The sequence below is a fragment of the Aquarana catesbeiana genome, linkage group LG09 (genome assembly GCF_042186555.1).
Source record: "Aquarana catesbeiana isolate 2022-GZ linkage group LG09, ASM4218655v1, whole genome shotgun sequence".
In the NCBI taxonomy this organism is placed as follows: domain Eukaryota; kingdom Metazoa; phylum Chordata; class Amphibia; order Anura; family Ranidae; genus Aquarana; species Aquarana catesbeiana.
This window is the reverse complement of record NC_133332.1, coordinates 183,287,653-183,307,736: the sequence shown is the minus strand read 5'-3', so window position 1 is coordinate 183,307,736 and position 20,084 is coordinate 183,287,653. Positions and strand designations below refer to the sequence as shown.

The 20,084-nt window shown below is 41.4% G+C and overlaps 1 protein-coding gene and 1 long non-coding RNA gene across 4 annotated transcripts in view; one reads left to right on the top strand and one right to left on the bottom strand.

The window, feature by feature from the left end:
• Nucleotides 1-20,084, top strand: part of GRIA3 (glutamate ionotropic receptor AMPA type subunit 3) — a 446,082-nt gene that overhangs the window by 290,856 nt on the left and 135,142 nt on the right. For all 3 annotated transcript variants that reach the window (XR_012236014.1, XM_073599435.1, XM_073599434.1), the window contains exon 4: nucleotides 8,788-8,975. Coding sequence is in view for 2 of the 3 variants with exons in the window: in XM_073599435.1 (XP_073455536.1) it covers nucleotides 8,788-8,975 (188 nt within the window). In the remaining variant the exon portion in view is untranslated. The remainder of the gene's footprint in view (nucleotides 1-8,787; nucleotides 8,976-20,084) is intronic.
• Nucleotides 1-20,084, bottom strand: part of LOC141108143 (uncharacterized) — a 63,065-nt gene that overhangs the window by 30,532 nt on the left and 12,449 nt on the right. The window contains exon 2 of the long non-coding RNA XR_012236015.1: nucleotides 11,252-11,296. This is a non-coding gene — a long non-coding RNA (uncharacterized lncRNA). The remainder of the gene's footprint in view (nucleotides 1-11,251; nucleotides 11,297-20,084) is intronic.

Genomic DNA, 20,084 nt, shown 5'->3' with positions numbered 1-20,084 from the left:
CTGAATGGGGTTACACAGACAGATTAAAACAGTTTACGAATGTAAAGATACTCCCTTAGACAAGGCAGGACACACACAGCATCACATATTCCAACACTTTGTGCAGTACAGTAACAAAAATCTCAATAGGAGAAAATTCTAGAGTATAGAATCTGACAGTTATGCTTCCCTAAAGTCTTCCACATCAGTTTTATAGGCACTGTGCAGAATAGGAGAGATAGTACATCTGCTTATTGTGTAGTTTTATGGAGAACTACGCAGATGCGAAAAGTAAATCAGAATTTCATTCAAAACTGGTACTAAGGATTCAAGCGGCGCTGTTTTTTAAGCAGGCCATCACCCTCGGCAATAAACCAGGGCCTCACCACACATAGTACCTTATCAGCCACAGCCTATGAATGATCCCTTGAGTCCGAAGACCCGATTCCTGACCTGCACGGTCCCCCGACACAGGAAATGCAGAAATCCTAACTACGCACACATTGCGCCTGAAATAGGGCAAGCCATTCACACAGAACACACACTTGCAAGGACAGTAATAAGTACAGATAGTATGAAAAGAGAAAAAAAATAACAAAATTCAACAGTCAAGGTTCTTGGAAAGAGTACTTCTACATGACACCAACTTACGCAAATCAGTACAGCGCAAGGGGAAAACACAGTAAGCAGAAAGTTAGCTTACCTTAGCCAGTTTCCAGCTTGTGTTGTCCTGTTCTGTGTCTCAGCTGCGTCTGCAAAGTATCGATTTCCGGCTTCGAAGGACCAATTGATAGGGAAAAGCCCAGAACTTAAGGACTTTCAATAACATTGACTGCTGAAGCCAAATTATAGATGATGTATTTAATATACAAGCCCATAGTTTTAGCTATAGGCAGAGAGAACAATACAGTAAGTACATGGTGAAATTCAATATGATTGTTCTGAAATGGCTGAGAGCCTCAGTACAATTTATACATTCTACAGGGGGTGGCACCTTGAATAGGACTCTTTTGAAGTACCATTCAACTCTTTGGTGATATTCATTGATATGCACATGGTCATTTCACATATACACGTCACTTCCCAAGTTCTGTGGGAAAGCCAGAGATAGAACTTTACACAGCTGAAGGTGTGAATGGCATTTGATCAGTAAAACAGCTGTTAACTCATATGACTTCTAAACATTTGTAAAAAGTACCTCTGCTTAATCAGAATAGATGTTTTGATAATCATAACTAAATGTTTGATAAATAAATAGTTATTCCATTTACCCTATCAACAGTATGCATTAAAAATAACATTATCTTTGCTGTCCAACTTTCTGAATTGCACTTTATAATATTAAGAAGACTAGCCCCTCCATAGTTAATTAAACCTCTCTGTTCTGACTGTTAACCATACTCTTTGTACTTTGTACTTTGACCACTGCTTTAGTTTTGCAGTAAATATTCCCACACAAGAGCCTATCAACTGGAAAGGTCTCTGTAGACCTAATTTGATCATAACAGGAACCTATATGGTAAGATCCCAACATTGCCATTGGGGTAAAATGTGGGCCATGAGGTCATTACATGTTTGGCTTTCTTTGCTCACCCCCCACCAGTGTACACAATGATTCAACTTTTCAGTCTTTGCCAAACATATCAGATTGCCTAACTCCAAGCGCAAGTCACAACATGCTTTTGTTTGTGCATCTGTCTATTTTGCTAACGGTGCTTGCTCTTATTCATCTACCATATTCCTATGGTCAAGCCCTGAGGGGATATAACATCTAACCATATTATATTCTTTTCATAGAATTTAAACAACTATATTCTATTTTTGTATCTGTATTTAGCACAAACCTGTATATATAGATTGGAAAGGGACAGCTTCTTGCATACTGTCTAACTGAAAAAGTATTTAGAGATATTATCCAAGAACAGTTATTTCATACATATTGTAGCTTTCGTGTACGTGCTCATTATTGCAAGGTCATTGATATTGCATTAATCATTGAGCCTGTACTTTCTTGGGTTGATTGTGTTTACTTTTGATTATGTTGTAGCAAGTAATATTATCACCAATTACACTGCAGTGCACATGAGAGCTCTGTTATCTTGCTTTTTTTATTCTTATCTGTGTGACCTAATACATACACATATCTAGCAAAAATGTGTGCTGTGTGTGACCTTGTACTCAATATTAAATGTTTACAAATGCTTTCTGCCTTAAACTGGCTATAAATGGATTGAAATTCAGCTAGTTCAGCCAAATTCGATCCATGTATGGGCTAGCTAGTTGTGCCATACGATCAGTACCATTGGTTGGCTATAGCCGACAACACGTATTGTATTCTGCTGTCAGGGAAGACTCCCTACCAGCAAAACACAATAGTGCAGTGGGAAGGATTCCCCCCATAAGCACCGAGTGTTGAGCGAAAAAAAAAAAATGTATAATGTATGGCCTTCCTGAGAGAAAACACCACAAGATGCTTGCTTCCGACAATATTCATACCTTATTACTATGCCATTCATTTAGTTTCTTGAATCCTTGGCCAAAGCCAAATATAGTTTGTGTCCCCCTAGGCCGGCTGGTCAACACAACATAACTCCATTCCTCCACCTACCTGTCTGCAAAGCCGAGACAATATTCTTATCATAAATAGGCAAAAAAAAAACCCTATAAATGCATTGATCTAATTAATTGGAAGAAATGCACATACCTGCTCTGAATAAAGGCAATTGTCACATGATCTACTGACTACTGGGTAGTGATTTTGACCTTCAAACATGACTACATTCTCTGTTGTAATCACCACTCTTTCCTAACACATTGGTCCTGTGCCATGGTATATAAGCAGAAAGAAAATTGTTCTCAAATAAATGTAAGGAGATGGTACTTGTCATACATTTTGTCCACACATCTAACAGCTTACTACATTTGATTACAGTCAGCTGGGATACTGATAAACTGCTAATAAGCTGCCATCTTACTTTTGTGACCTGCCCTTAAATCCAGGATTGTTCATTGCTAAACCTGCACATTGCCAACTCGCTTCAGTAGCCAGTCAATGCATTCTCATTGGACAAGGGGATGGTAGTTGGTGACATGACTGGAGGTAAGGAGGGTCAGACAAACATAGATAGAATTTCTAAACCATCCACACTCCACATAGAGCCACATAGAGCTTAAACAGTTTTGGCTAGAGTTGGCTTTAAGGCAGAACCACAGGCAAATAGACATGCACGTATGCATACTCCCTTACCAGTAGTAAGGGAGTTGTGTCAGTTGTCATTTTGGACAGTTAATTACTGTGCTCATTCACAGCTCAGTGAATAAGTAAGTGCTGATTTATTTTTCCAAATATAATATTAGGCGATGTTTTTTACATCACTGCAACCTGTTTGTTTGCTTTTGGGGAAAAAAGAGGGGGAGTATAGTGGTGCTCGGAGAGAAACATATGGTGGGGAGCGAGGCTATAAGTTAAGGTGGTTATATAGGGCTCCTGATGATAAAATCCAGTGGTTGGGGGGGACTTAGACCCTGAATAAGTTCCGTTTGAGCTTGAATGGGTTAAGAACAAGTTCAGCTGGGTTAAAAAAGTTATAACACTCTAGAGGTGCAGCCAGTTGTGGAAGAGGGAGCAACTCTGTAGATATAGAATAGGGAGACACAGCGGCACTCATCTGAGTGCAGTATGTTAGAACAAAAAAATGATAAATGTATTCAAGTTAAAAAATCAACGCACAGAGTAAGCGGTTAAAAGCTGGCTAGACACAAGGGAGGCCTCGCTGTTTGTCCTGGTCCAGATAGCTGGTGGTGTTGGACGCTGCTGCTGTCTCGACTTCGATTCAAGCTGGTAGTCGTCTCCACATCGGCTGTGATGTCACTGGATGTGGGACACGAGGCCGCCAGGCGCGCATTTGGAGCATGCGCTCCTGTGATCAGCCTTGGAAACCTCTGAAGCTAGTGAGACAGCAGCAGCACCCCACACCGCTGGCTATCTGGACCAGGACAAAGGGCGATGCCTCCCTTGTGACTAGCCAGCTTTTAACTCCTTACTCTGTGAGTTGAATTTTTAACTTGCATAAATGTATCATTTACTTGTTCCAACATACTGCACTCAGATGAGCGCTGCTGTGTCTCCCGTATTCTATTGATTGCTTATGGCACTGCTCAAGGTAGACATGAAGGTACATTCCTGTGTCCCAGAACATGGGGTGCAGGCTTGTCCCGATACCAATCCAGGGGGTTAGTAAATTTAAAAATGAAAGGATCACCACTACTCCCGACCAGCCCAGTTGAATAAACGGGGCCTCAGTATACATGTCTCCTACCAAACCACACACCCTGAATTAAGTTGGGGTGAAATACATCAGGGTTTGTGGTTTGGTGGAGACATGTAGGCTGAGGCAACGCTTCATTGTGTATTCACCTGGACTAGTCAGGAGTAGCGGTGATGCTTTCCTCTTTACAATGTTTTTTTTCATGCTTAGGACAGAATGGAGAGAGTAGGAAAGGGTTACAATTTTTTATTGTTGACTGAATTTTAAAAAGCCTCGAAAGAATAGTGTGCATAAAAAAGTCTATTGCTTGAACAATGCCTGGCGTACTTGGGTCACATTAGGATAACCCCATTACGGCTTGAAGGCCAATTAAGTAAATGCCAATGGGCCATGTAGGATTAATAAGCCAAGAACTTTCAAAGTCAAGATTTACTGGCATCTACACATGTTTTAGCAGAATCATTAACAAATACATGTCTAATGTTCAGCTGGCTTTGATTATAGCCAAAATAATTTGCTAAATCTTTAAGCAATTAAAACATATTTGACAATTGTATGTTTGAAATATTAACACAGTAGCTTAGGAGGGTGTTTGACAGGTTCAGGAGTACTGCTGCTTTGTAAACCAAGAGAAAATCTCCCCAATATGGACTCAGGCTGTAATAAAACCAGATAGAGGTTTCAACTTTATCATACTACATTAAATGAAATAAAAATATTTAGCTAGATTTGCACTTTAAAGGTCTTTAAGTTATGTTCTCATGAAAAATTCTGGAAATACATTTTGATAATACCAGTATTGCATGCACTGACTTTTTTGGGGTTGGTAAACTGTCACTTAATTAAGAGTACTTTGATTTTGCAAAACGGCATTAAGTTAAAAACTGCTCTAAATGATCTATATGACCCATTGCGTGAGGACATCTGACCGTTACACCTCTATAAGCTTGTTGGACATCCTATTCCAAAAAGCACTAATATACAGTTGTCCCACCCCCTACAGTTACTACAGCCTCCACTTTTTTGGGAAGGCTTTCTGCAAGATTTTGGAGTCTGCCCGTAAGTATTTGAGCACATTCAGCTAAATGAGCATTTGTGAGGTCAGATACTAATGTTCATCTGTTACTTAATTAGTGTTCAGTAAGCTTGAGGTCAGGGGTCTGTATCAGCTACACAAGTTCCTCTACACCGCTTAGATCAAACCATGTCTTTATGGACCTGCCTTTGTGCATAAAGACAGTCATGTAGCAACAGAAAAGGGCCCTTCCCAAACTGTTGCTATAAGGTTGGAAACACACAGTTCTTTAAAGTATTTATTAATGCAAATTTTTTTTTGCTACAGTTCCCTCTGAAAAATCACAGTAAGCTCCCCAGTGAATGTATTTTTTTTTAAATGTGCTGTATAATAGTGCCGTTTGGCGCTCAGCTGACTGCCCACTGGTCTCCTCTCCCAATGCGATAGCTGTATGGAAAGGTGGTGGGAAACCCCCGCTGATGTCAGCTGAGAAGAGGAGTGGAGGTGAGGAGACCGCGGACAGTCACATGAGCGCCAAACATTCACAGGGTGAGGGGCCCTTGATCTGGGGGCCCCCTTGTTAAAGGGGGCTTCCAGATTACGATAAGCCCCTGCCCGCAGACCCCGATAACCAATGGCCAGGGTTGTTGGGAAGAGGCCATTGTCCTCATCAACATGGGGACAAGATGCTTTGGGGTGGGGGGGTGAACCCACCCCCCCATGTTGAAGGCATGCATCCTGGTGCGGTTCAGGAAGGGAGGCACTCGCTCGTCCCCACCCCCTTTCCTGACCTGCCGGCTGTGTGCTTGGATAAGTGTCTGGTATGGATTTTGGGGCGACCCCCACGCTGTTTTTTCACGGTGGGGGTTCCCCTTAAAATCCATACCAGACCAAAGGGCCTGGTATGCTCTTGTAGGGGGAACCCATGCCATTTTTTTTTTAAATTGGCATGGAGTTCCCTTTCAAGATCATCAGAGCACAAGTCGCATGCCAAAGTCGGATCAGTTAAGATGGCGATCCGACTTTGATCCGACTTCAGTGATATTCAATGGGCTGAAGTAGGATCAAAGTTGGACCAAAGTAGTGCAGGGAGCATTTTCAAAGTCGGACCGACTTGTGTCAGACCACTTAAGACGGCTCCCATAGGGAAACATCGATTTTCACACGTCATGCGACATGAGCTCCCAATGTCGAAGCGTTTGTCGTACCAGTGTGAACCAGACCTAATAGTACTGGAAACACCCGAACTCATAAATTAGCCATATAATGTAAGTGTCAATATTTCTTTGTACATTTTTTGTTTGTTTTTTTATTTCAGAATAGCAGAAATTTTCCACCCTATAATATATTTTCAGCAGCTGTTTCTGCATTCTGCTTCCGAACAGCAATCATTCAGGGGATAATTATACACTGACAATTATTGCAAGTGATGCTTAAAACTGTATTATCAGTCAGTATATGACTTTTACTCTGGCATTTATTTGTACAGCCTCTATTATATATCATTCAGAACCAACCTCCCTCTCATATGGCGTAAAGGCTAAGGGGTAAAGGTAAAGGGGTAAGTCTGCATAAAACATACTTATCACAGCACAATATGGGTGTCAGTGCTCCCAGGTGTCTATAAACTATTTCTGTGCTCACTGTGGTACTTGTAAATGCTTTCTCTTCCTAATTTCTCACTGTAGCATCCCATGTAAAAAAACTGCACACTACCTCTATAAGGCCACCTTCACACTGGGGCAGTTGGGGCGTCATCGGTAAAACGGCGCTATTTTTAGCGCCGTTTTAGCGGCGGTATTCAGCCACTAGCGGGGTGGTTTTAACTTCCGCTCGTGGCCGAAAAAGGGTTAAAACCGCCCGCAAAGCGCTGCCACAGTGGCGCTATGCCAGGAGTATAGCCGCGCTGCCCCATTGATTTCAATGGGCAGGAGAGGTGAAGGAGCAGTGTATTCACCACACCTTCACCGCTCCAAAGATGCTTTTTTTTCCCTCCTGCCAGCGCACCGCTCCAGTGTGAAAGCCCAAGACACAGCAGCGCCAGTTTTAGGTCGGTTTGCAAACCGCCCCAGTGTGAAAGGGGCCTAAGATGATACCCTTTACTGCACACTGAACAGTCTGGCAGGGCTGGAGCTGGAAAAGTGATTAAAGGGAATAAGTGCAAGGGGACAGTGTGTAGTTCTATCTTTTATGTGTAATACTTATTAAAGTGCTAGGCAGAGTCCAAAGAGAGAATCACCCCCGATGTAGTCGATACATTTTTTTCATATATATGGCTTGGAAAAGGGCATACACATACTACAGCAGAGACTGCTGATGTCATTACTTTAAAAATGCCTCTAGAGAACTGCAAGGACCAGAGCACATGTCTGCACACTAGATCTGTATTGTTATTTTCTGTTTTAATGAGAGGCTGGGTGTTTTCTTCATTTGAATGTGCACATACATTATCCTTTAATGTGGATTGAAAGCTGATCGGAAGGTTTTCCCACTGGCTTATCCAGGCAACATCTCTGTACAAGCCCTTACCCCACTTAGTCAAGAAGTCACACTCTTTCTGTTGCACCATCAGTGGTCTTGTTTATCCTACATTCTCTGTAATTTAAAGTAGTTGGACACCCGCACAAATGTTTAATTTTTTTTTAAAACCTGTAAAGCAAAAGGCATAATGAGCTAGTATGCACTGCATACTAGCTCATTATGAAATACTTACCTTAGAACGAGGCATCGGCAGCTGATCCTGGTCACCGCCGGGTTCACGATTCCAGTGTGGCTGGAGCCGTAATGTCGTCACTCCCACACATGCGTGCGGGAGACTTCTTTCAGGCAAGGTCCGGTAGCATCTGCCGTACCTTTAGCTGGACCTTCACAGCGCATGCGCCGCTGACGTCAGCGGCTGCATGAAAAGTGAATATCTCCTAAACCATACAGGTTTAGGAGATATTTATTTTACCTACAGGTAAGCCTTATAGGCTTACCTGTAGGTAAAAATATAAAAAAATGGGTATACAACCACTTTAAATCAAATGTAAGCAAAGTCAACAGCAGGGCGGTAAAGATAGACATTGATGTGCATGAAAACCTTTGCTAAAGTCCCCTTAAATATAAGTAGCCACTGGACTGACTGTTTAGCAATAATGAAAAATGCATAGTAGTAGGTGTAACCCATGCGATTGTCTGCTGTGACTTTTTGAAGCTGTGTCATCAGTAAACAAAGCTATGCGCAACAACTGGATGGCTTCTGTTTACTTCTTAATCTTTGGTTCTTTTCATATGTTTGTTTATACACTCATTACTGTTATTCCTATTACTCAGAGAGAATATATAGAAATATGTGCTGCCAGAAGGTATTTTGATGGTGTAGTATAGGGAAAGAAGGCCATGAAGTGATAGGGAGGAACCAACGTGCCTGCGTGATGTATGCTTCCAGAAAACCATTTGCAGTAATGTTTTTTTTTTATCTGAAAGTGCTCTTTTCATATTCTTAACAATAAAGAGTCTGATTGTGTCATTTCTCTTCTCCAGGATTTTCCATTCTCCAGGCCATTATGGAGGCAGCCGTACAGAACAACTGGCAAGTGACAGCCCGATCGGTAGGGAATATAAAAGATGTTCAGGAATATAAACGCATCATAGAGGAAATGGACAGACGTCAGGAGAAAAGATTTGTAATAGACTGTGAAGTTGAGAGAATAAATACAATTTTGGAGCAGGTACATCTGTTTTTTAAATTTCATTTTTTTTTTTCATCATTCTGAACACAAGTATAAGAGGTACCAATTTTTACTTTTCATATACACCTTAGATGTTGTTCACTTACAGATGTTTTTATCCTTTCTTGAAAAAAGGGGGAAAATCTGGAAGACTGAAAATATTTTTTATCCATTTTGACCAATTTGTAATCCAAATTTCTGTATGATTCTTGGACTTTCATTAGTTTTGTTTATTTAATAGGAAGAAGTATAGGCATTCTCTGATTGTAAAAACGATTTAAAAAGTATTAAACTGTAACATTAGGCCTGCTTTTATTAATTTCAAGGGAATTCGAGAAAGAAGTCAGTTACGTACAATAACAAGTGCAAAAATATATTTATCTGTTTCAAACAGAAAGTCAGGGCATTGTGCCGGTCACATAAGCTAAAGTCAAATGTGAAGTATAATTCCACAGGGCAGAGTGACTGCATTCACTTGACATCAGGTCACATATAATGTCCTCAGGTCATGTAACCATGAACTGAATTTCTGTAAAATGTACACTTTATCCTCTCTAATACATCCTGGTTAGCAGAGAAAAACTAACTTTACAATTACAGAACTCACCCATAGACATTTACTTGCAATTTTTGAATTCCAGCTGGTATTTTAAAAAGCATTATTATAAGCACTGCAGAACATTTGTAGGCTGCATTTAAATCCATAAATAAAACTCACTGCAGTCTATAGATTTTAATTTAAGAACAAAAGTTTGCTTTACAGAAATATGTTTCTTCTGAAAGTGATAATTTCCTAACATGTTTGGTAAATTGCAAAGTATTAACCCTAATCTTAGCACATACCATTTAAAAAAAAATCAAAGAGACCCTTTTAAAAAACATGTACGCATTGCATTCTAATGCCCTGTTCACGCGGTCAGACATTGATCGGACGTTCCGACAACAAAATCCATGGATTTTTCTGACGGATATTGGCTCAAACTTGTCTTGCATACACACGGTCACACAAAGTTGTCGGAAAATCTGATCGTTCTGAACGCCGGTGCCCTAAAACACGTACGTCGGGACTATAAACGGGGCAGTAGCCAATAGCTTTCGTCTCTTAATTTATTCTGAGCATGCGTGGCACTTTTTGCGTCGGAATTGTCCACACACGATCAGAATTTCTGACAACGGATTTTGTTGTCGGAAAATTTTATAGCAAGCTCACAAACTTTGTGTGTCGGAAATTCCGATGGAAAATGTGCGATGGGGCCCACACACGGTCGGAATTTCCGACAATAAGGTCCTATCACACATTTTCCATTGGAAAATCTGACCGTGTGTACAGGGCATTAGTGTAATTTTTGCTATGTTGCTATGTTGTATGTTCATGCTGTTACTGTAGACTGATTGATTTTAAACTGATTGATTGTGATTGCCCTATATTGATGACGATGACTCTGCATTCTAGCTCCACATCCCCTGAGGATGCTAAATTAGATAATGTCAAGGCACTTCCACTACCACTGATAAATGCCTGAATGGATTTTGTGAGCAAAATCAAAGACCATGAACAGCTAGTCATTGGCTATAGTTTTTCATGATAATTTATAAAATGTCCAGAGTGTCCATACAGCAGAATACCAACTGCTAAAGTCCCACACAGGAAGAAATACTGGTCATGATGCAACTCCACATGAACATGTAAAATAGCTATATAGCTAGCTTCTCTCATGGCACATTAAGGGAGTCAAAAAGCTAACTGTGTGAATTATATGGAAAAATACCAACCTTTACAAGTGAAAATTAAGTCACAACCATTCTTTTTATGTTTTCTTTCACTCTCAATTCAATGTTCTTGTTAAAAAGTCACCACGGGCCCAGTATCCTACTCACACATAGAATTCTCACTCTAAAGTAGACCACGCCAGTGACAGCCTGTCCATTTGGGACGCAGGGACGTGGGTGGTTTGTTTGCCCCCCCCGAAAAGATTGCAGCACCAGCCCCCACTGGACCACACTAATAATTCCTTTATTTTTTACAAAGCGCACCTGTTCTCATCACACCTTTACGATGACTAACTTTGATCCTCCTTTGTGTCACTGAACTAAGAAACCAGTCCAGTCCAAAGGACCTAACCACTAGGTACAGAGGACTTCTACTTTGACAGAGCAAATCTAAACCCAAAAAATAAGAATGGAACATATTGCAGCATTCCAATCCTAAGTTGTGGTGGCTGTGTTGATTTTCTTTTTTTCAGGCTAAGAACATTTTCAGCAAGTACAGAAAATACCTGTTTATCTCAGCAGAAATGCAGCATCCCTGTCGTGTCTTTGAACTGAAAAGACAGTAAAAAAATGATTTTGTAAACTAGTAATCGCATCATCCTCCATGCAAAAGAGTTGATCAAGGGCAGGCATGTTTCAAGTGCCGCCTGTGTGACAACCATAACTCCCACCATAGATACCATAGAGAACTATGTGTAGCCAAGAAGAATGAAAGTATGTTAATGGAATGATTACTAGGGGAAAATAACAAGAAAAAATATATTAAAAATTAAAACGAATGCTGCCAATGCATAATAGAACTGGTAAACTACAATATATAAAATATTTGTTTCTTTTTTGTTATTAGATAGGTGTTAAGAGAAATTATTTTAGTTATGCAATGGATGTCACTAAATATGCAAAAGGGGAAGCATAGTTGCTACTGCTGTGAAGCCTAATTTATTACCTTATTCACATAGAAAAGAAACTTAAAATAAAGCAACAAAGTGAGCAAAAAGAAGGAAAATATTTAAAATGTATTTTTAGAAGTGTAATGGTAAGGTTTCACCCACCATTCCCAAAAAAGGCTTGTGCATCCTTATTATGTGCTTTAAGCTTTGTTTCCAAACACTAAATCTTTTCACAAGAGCAATTCATTCTTGATTTCAATTGATTTTGACCTCCAGGCTTTACAGCCAAGTACATGTCTCCTGTAGGGTGTCAGGGCTCATCTATATTGATAAAGATCGTGGTTTGAAGGAAAGCTTAATTATTGAATATTGTTTAGCTGGAAGAGTAAACAACTCTGATTACTTCTGTCATTAAAAAGGTTTGTATTTCTGTGTACCTTTGAGCCTGGAGATTTAGTCATCAGAATGATCTAAGCAATGAAAAAGGAAGTATGTTTATCTCCAAAACGCAAACAATTTTTGTGGTAGCAATATTCATTATAATGTTTACTGTATAAAGTATACGTGTGGATTGGCCTTAATATGTTAGCAGTTATGAAACGGTTTTTAAAGAACAACTGGTACAGTAGTATAATAATTTCTTGCCCCCTGTAACAGCAAGTCAGCTCCAAACTTTCTATCCTGACAGTTCAGTTTAACAAGAATAGGAATAACATCTTAGAGAAATTGCTACACCTTTAAAGTGTAGTACTGTATGTATACACATGAAGTGGATTATTATTATTCAGGTTTTATATAGCACCAAGAGTTTACGCAGCGCTTTACAATATAAAAGGGAGACAATACAGTTATATTACAATAAAATACAAGAGGATTAAGAGGGCTGCTCAGAAGAGCTTATAATCTAAAAGGGTGGGGCTGGTGGTACAAAAGGTTGTAACTGTGGGGAATGAGCTGATGGAAGTGGTAAAAGATTAGTTAGAGACGTTATAGGCTTTCCTGAAGAGATGAGTTTTCAGGGATCGCCTGAAGGTATCAAGAGTAGGGTATAGCCGGACAGGTTGAGGTAGCGAGTTCCAGAGGATGGGAAAGGCTCTGGAGAAATCCTGGAGATGAGCATTGGAGGAGGAGACGAGGGAGCTTGAAAGTAGGGGGTCTGGGGAGGAGCGGAGAGGACGGTTTGGGTGATGTTTGGAGACAAGATTGGTGATGTAGCTCGGGGCAGAGTTGTGAATGGCTTTGTATGTTTTGGTTAGTATTTTGAATTTAATTTGCTGGGCGATTGGGAGCCAATGTAGGGATTGGAGGAGAGGGTTATAGACATAACTCTCAAGTTTACAGTATCTACAGTATCTACTTTTCTATCTATCTATCTATCTATCTATCTATCTATCTATCTATCTATCTATCTATCTATCTACATACAGTATATATATATATATATATATATATATATATATATATATATACACCGTATTTATCGGCGTATAACACGCACCGGCATATAACACGCACCCCAATTTAGGAGGGAATTTTAAGGAAAAAAAAACTTTTAGGAGGGAAGTTGAAGGGAAAAAAACTTACATTTAAATGCCCATCATTGCAGCCTTGTCAGTGCAGCCTTCCCCAGTGCAGCCTTGTCAGTGCAGCCTTGTCAGTGCAGCCTTCCCCAGTGCAGCCTTGTCAGTGCAGATATGTCAGTGCAGCCATGTCAGTGCAGCCATGTCAGTGCAGCCATGTCAGTGCAGCCTTGTCAGTGCAGCCTTCCCCAGTGCAGCCTTGTCAGTACAGCCTTCCCCAGTGCAGCCTTGTCAGTGCAGCCTTCCCCAGTGCAGCCTTGTCAGTGCAGCCTTCCCCAGTGCAGCCTTGCCCCAGTGCAGCCTTCGATCAACGGTCCCTGCTCCCTGTGCTTCAAAATCGCCGACCGCGATTTGAAAATGGCGCCGCTGGCGCCGAAATACACAGAGCCGGTCCTCGGCTCTTTCCGGCGGCTCTCGTTTACTTTCGGCTCCGCTCGTAGTCCCCAGCGGAGCTATCCGAGTAGGTTCGGATAGCTCCGCTCGGGACTACGAGTGGAGCCGAAAGTAAACGAGAGCCGCCGGAAAGAGCCGAGGACCAGCTCTGTGTATTTCGGTGCCGGCGGCGCCATTTTCAAATCGCGGTCGGCGATTTTGAAATTTTGACAGCTCAGGATCGCAGGGTATTGGCGTATAACACGCACCTGCGACTTTCCCCTGATTTTAAGGGGAAAAAAGTGCGTGTTATAAGCCGATAAATACAGTATATATATATATATATATATATATATATACATACAGTGTCTTGAAAAAGTATTTATACCCCTTGAAATTTTCCACATTTTGTCATGTTACATCCAAAAACGTAAATGTATTTTATTGGAATTTTATGTGATAGACCAACATAAAGTGGCACATAACTGTGAAGTGGAAGGAAAATGATAAATGGTTTTACAAATTTCTTACAAATAAATATGTGAAAATTGTGGCATGCATTTGTATTCAGCCCCCGATACTTTGTAGAACCACCTTTCACTGCAATTACAGCTTCAAGTCTTTTTGGGTATGTCTCTACCAGCTTTGCACATCTAGAGAGTGACATTTTTGCCCATTCTTCTTTGCAAAATAGCTCAAGCTCTGTCAGATTGGATGGAGAGCATCCGTGAACAGCAATTTTCAAGTCTTTCCACAGATTCTCAATTGGAATTAGGTATGGACTTTGACTGGGCCATAGTCAACACATGAATATGCTTTGATCTAAACCATTCCATTGTGGGGGCGTGGCCAAGAACATCATGTGAGAGGACACTTCTCCAACAACTCCTGTCCTCGATCCATTACTGATCCTCCCCCAGCCCACCTATCGTTGCTAGACTGGGTCAGTCAGCTAGCTGCCACACCTGTGCTTGGCATGGAACCACCGCCGGCCCTCTGCATTAGAGGGATGACCCGCAAATGACAGAATGAGGCGGCGGCCTTGGAGCTCCAAGATGATGCCACCGTGGCCTCGCTGTGGGGAACACCACTTGGCTCAGACAAGCTGAAGGAAATGGGCCTGAAACCAGGGTACGGAGCAACCTTGTGACATGCTGTACTATGCCCAAAAAATGTCTTGGGCACTGGGGGTGGAGCAGATGAAGGTCTCAGAGGGCGCTTATCATCAAGAGCCAGGGGAACAGGGGCAGGCTGTCATCTTGCTAGATGATCATGGAGCAGTGTGCAGACCTGCAGTCACCTGAATAGGAGGGAGAAAATGAAGAGCAACCCACACTTGCTGACATCCTCAGGGGGGCAGTAAATAATTGCATTGGTTCTGTGAACACACTTAAAGACCAATTTGGAGGCTTGAAGGAGGAAGTATCATTACTGCAACAAGATCTGCAGGAAATTCAGGAGAGAACTACAGCAGTAGAGAATCGGGTTAGTGATATTGAAGATCTGCTGCCTTCCCCCCCGGCCTGTGACACACAGTCTGCATACTGGCTGGCGAAAGACACGCATAATAGGGAAGAAGATATGGAGAATCGTCTTCGTCTAAATAATGTTTGTATAGTGGATCTTCCAGAGTGTGCCGAGGGAGGAGATCCCACAGGTTTTGTAGAGAACTGGCTCTTGGAGCTGTTCAGTAAAGATGCCTTCTCCCCTTTCTTTGCGGTAGAAGGGGCGCACCGGGTACCAGCTCGCCCTCCCCAGCCTGGAGGCCCCCAGATCTATGCTAGCAAAACCGCTTCATTATCATGACCGGGAGGCAGTGCTGTGCCAAGAGTGGGACCATGCCAACATCCAGTTTAATGGCACGAGAGTGTCTTTTTACCCAGATTTTTTGGCGGATGTGCAGAAAAGCAGAGCCAAATTCACTGATGTTAAAAGGCTAATTTCTTTGAATTGGCCAAGGAGGTCTCGGCCTGGCTTCAAGGAAAGGAACAGGCTCTTCGTCATTGCTGGGATGAAGATGAAGGCGACTGATCTTTCCATTCTACGTTTCTTGTCTGGTAATCAGTTCAATGACTCACTTCAATGTTTAAAGTATTTTTTACTGCTGTTCTCTGGCTGGGGGACATGATATTGTAGATCAAGATGTGAGCTGGAATATTGCTGGAATATCGCAAGAAGCTTGTTTTCTTATGTCTGGATGCTAGTCTACCTGGGCTGCCCAGTTGGCAGCCACTACAGCGGTTGGTTCTTTCTTTATTTGTATGGTTTTTGTTGGACACTTTTCCTTACACTGTTATAAAGCCAGAGTCCCCCTAGTTAGGGATGACACCGTTTGTGTTATTATGCCACCTTGCATTGCTGTTCTTCTCCTGTATTTGCAGTGCAAGTATTGGGCCAACCAGAGTCAAATCGCCAAGAACTTTTATTGCTGTACCAATATACTAGGGGTGGCAAGTGGTATCCCCTGGGCAGTCCACTTACCACTGGATTGCATCCATACCTGTCCCCCTGTCTCTGTTACAGAACTACAACCCTCTAGTTCTGATAGTGTCTTGGAACATTAGGGGCCTTCATTCTCCCCTCAAATGCACCATGATCTTCCAGTGTCTCAACAAGCTTAACCCAGCCATCTTCGGTTTCCAAGAAACCCACCTAACTACAGACACAGTGGGATGTTTGCAGTACTCCTGGGTGGGTCGGGCCTATCATTCAACGCACACCTCCTTTTCCCAGGAAGTAGGTGTGTAAGTGTCGTTACTTATAGAGGGGGATTTTGATTGTTGCTTTAACCTTGTTCTGGACAGGCACCTGGCTCCTCAAACCTCTGCCCCTTTAAAGGGCACACCCCTGGCAAGGTTGATACATGTGGTGGGTTGTGTGGATGTCTGGCGGCTGCAAAACCCGCTAGTCAAACAATTTTCATGTTTGTCTAAATCCTATGGCTCTTTGTCCAGGATCGATCTTGGGGTGGGCAATATGTGCATGCTCCCATTCATCTCGGAGGTGGGTTACAGACCCTGCAGTGTATCTGACAATTCTCCCATGGTGGTGAGACTTATCGTGTCTCCACCTACTACATCACCTAAAGCCCTGTGGAAATTTAATGCATTCTGGTTGAAGCTCTTTCGCACTAATTTGGTGACTTTTGAAGGCAATTTTAGTTAGGGTATCAGAGTAAAGGGGGCTGAATACAAATGCGCGTCACACTCTTCACATATTTATTTGTAAAAAATCTTGAAAACCATTTATCATTTTCCTTCCAATTCAGAATTATGTGCCACTTTGAGTTGGTCTATCACATAAAATCCCAATAAAATACATTTACGTTTTTGGTTGTAACATGACAAAATGTGGAAAATTTCAAGGGTATGTATACTTTATTTTTTGCGTTATAAACAAAAAAAGAGCAACAACAATTTTGCTATAATAAATATCCCCAAAAAATATATAAAAAAACAAATTTATTCCTCAATTTAAGCGCAAAAAGTTATAGCATCTACAAAATTGAGGATAGATTTATGGCATTTTTATTATTAATTTTTGTTATTAGTAATAATGGCGGCAATCTACAATTTTTATCGTGACTACAACAATGCGGTGGACGCATTGGACACCAGCCGATCGGCGTGCGCCTCAGCTGCGTTCCAAGCTCGCTCTAACTTCTGGGTGTGACGTAAGTGCGTGGCTCCGCCTAGGCACTTACGTCACACCCGGCAGTTAGAGCGAGCTTGGAACGCAGCTGAGGCGCACGCCGATTGGCTGGTGTTTTTTATCTTAGCTCCCTCATTCCATGCTATCCATCCCACGTATTAGTGTGAGTTTTCTGGCCGCCCCTGTTTGGGGAGTCATGATTGTTTTTATTGTAAACCTTTTTTAATAAAGCCTTTTTTATAATTACTACACTATGGGGGCCCTGTTTTTTCCTATGAGGCTGTGATGCAAGAAGTTGTTGTCCCATCCATTGCTTGGAGCTGGGTCGCATAGGAGACACGTGTGGACGCCTACATTGGATCTGGGAAGCCCTTCATCTTTTGCCGCTACATGCCTATTACCCCTGCAGGGGTATGAGGAGCTGGTGAGTGGGGACCCTTGAGGGGGATCACGGAAGGCACCGGATATTAATTTCAGCACAAGAGTCACGGTTTTTTATGAACATTTTTGCCATTCTGGAGCTTCACCTTTAATATTAATATACATATATTTTTTTACTTTTTTATGGGACTGTTGCTCACATTTTTTATATGTTGATTTTTCATTCATTATTTGTGTTTTATACTCACTGGAGTGGACACTTATCACGTGTTTTATTATTACACGCTCAGATATTAATATTGTTCACATAATATTTCCTGTTTACCTATTGTGGGTTAGCAGGGGAAGATTTTGATGGTCACATTTTCTCTCACTGCAATTAGACCTTTATGTCACTTTATACACCTTTCCATTATGGTAGTGTTACTATGTTCATCTGAACAGGTATTGAGACACATATGTGTTCACTAGCTTTGTTTTGTTTTATTTTGTTTTACTTTATTATGAGGTGTAGGTTTCACATGGTTTTAGTATTATTCCTTTAGGTGTTTAGTACACACACCCTACAGGATACCCCGTCATAGGGAGCGCCACTTACCCCAACCCCTCTTTTTACGGTTAACATTGGACACTTTTGACCCTATTTTGGGACCAATGACATTTATACAGCGATCAGTGCTATAAAAGTGCACTGATTACTGTGTAAATGACACTGGCAGGGAAGGGGTTAAACACTAGGGAGCGATCAAGAGGTTAACTGTGTTCCCTCAGAACATGACAGAGATCACTGCTCCCGATCACTGGCATGTCATGCTGCTAGGCAGAACAGGGAAATGCCTTGTTTATCTCCCCATTCTGACTCTCCGTGCCACAATCGTTGGCCACCAGTGGACATTGAGCCTGCGGGCACGCTCACGTGGCGTGCATGCGCCCACTAGTCTGCAATTTAAAGGGGATCTACAGGTACGCCCATTTGCACAGCTGTGCCATTGTGCCAACGTACATCATTGTGCGCTGTTTGGCAATCGGTTAAAGCATTACCTTAACATGAGTTTTGTTAATTGGTTCTTCAAATGCACTCCAGGTACCTGGCATAAATAACTAAATGTGTGTTCTTATGATCTTCCTGTAATCCTCTGAAAAACAGACCGGGAGAGGAAAGGCCATCATTAGGGGCTAGTCAGACTTTTCTGCAGTTCACCGTTTTTTTTTGTTTAAAAGTGAAAGTCAAGATGATAGGAAAACAGTGATGACTGAGTGTTTTGCTGCTCCTACATGAGAATGAGGTTTCCGGTTTGTGGTAAATTCTTGAGGTTCGAAGGGTTCACAAATGACAAACTTTTAGTCAAAAACTTTGAAGGTGCGTCACCAGAAAAAAGGGACAACTGATAATGCAATGTTTTTTCCCTGGCTAACTGATTCACAAGAGCCATTCATTTGAAGGCATGGATAACTCAGGCCCTCACCATACTGTCAGTGCATGTTGTTGTTGGGGAGACGTGACTATTCTGTATTGAGGAAATGCTGTGCTGTACTGCATTTTTGAAATTTGGCACTTGTACACTATATGTCCCCCATGGCAGAGCCTATTTTCCAATGCCTTTTGTTCGTCAATAGCTTGCTACCTTCATTTTCCAGGCAGCAGACCAATTGAGACTCCCTAACTAAGCTGTGCTGTTTACCTGCAGTAAAGAAAAGGCAGGTCAGTAACAGCTATGTTGCCAAGCTATAGCGTTTAGATCTAGAGTGATTTTTTAAAATATTGCAAGTATTTAGGCAGATAAAATAGTTAACACATATCTGTTTTTCAACTGAGTATCTAGCTGCTTGCCTGAGGATCAGCATCATTTCTGGTCTATTCTGCAGCCTTGATCAAAAATGACCATTAAGCAAACTATTACCGTTTTTGCCATATGCATTTTCTGAGTAAATGCTAGTTTATTATTACTTCCTTGCAGACCTAGATATGCCACATTAAGTCAAAGGCTATTTCTTCAGTTCAGTTATGCCGCAATTTCAAATAAAATAAAATTACTTCCTTGACCTTGCATCCCATATTCCGGAAAGTGTTTCTTGTGCCTATTATGCTTGAAGTGAAATACACTTGTATATTATGTTTTGTGCTCATCGCTTATTACTTATAGTACCAATTTGTTTGTGCAACTTTGGCTTCTGCCAGTGCTTGTAGAGTATCTACATTTTTAGTGATGCTGTAGCTGAACATGACGCTTAATGTACAAAAACTGTTCTGAACCTATCGTAGTATAATTATGTACAATAATTCATAGCAATCCGTCAAAGTTGTGCTTTCAGCTGTGAAGTCTAGCCATAGAAAAAAAAAAGAAAAAAAAAGGATCCACAGCTGTGGGTTACTATACAGTATATCCAGAACTAGCTTTTTGGAAAAGCCCTGGTGTTGTGCTATTTTAATAAAAATGTGTAGCCAGAAAGATCCTGTGGTCATG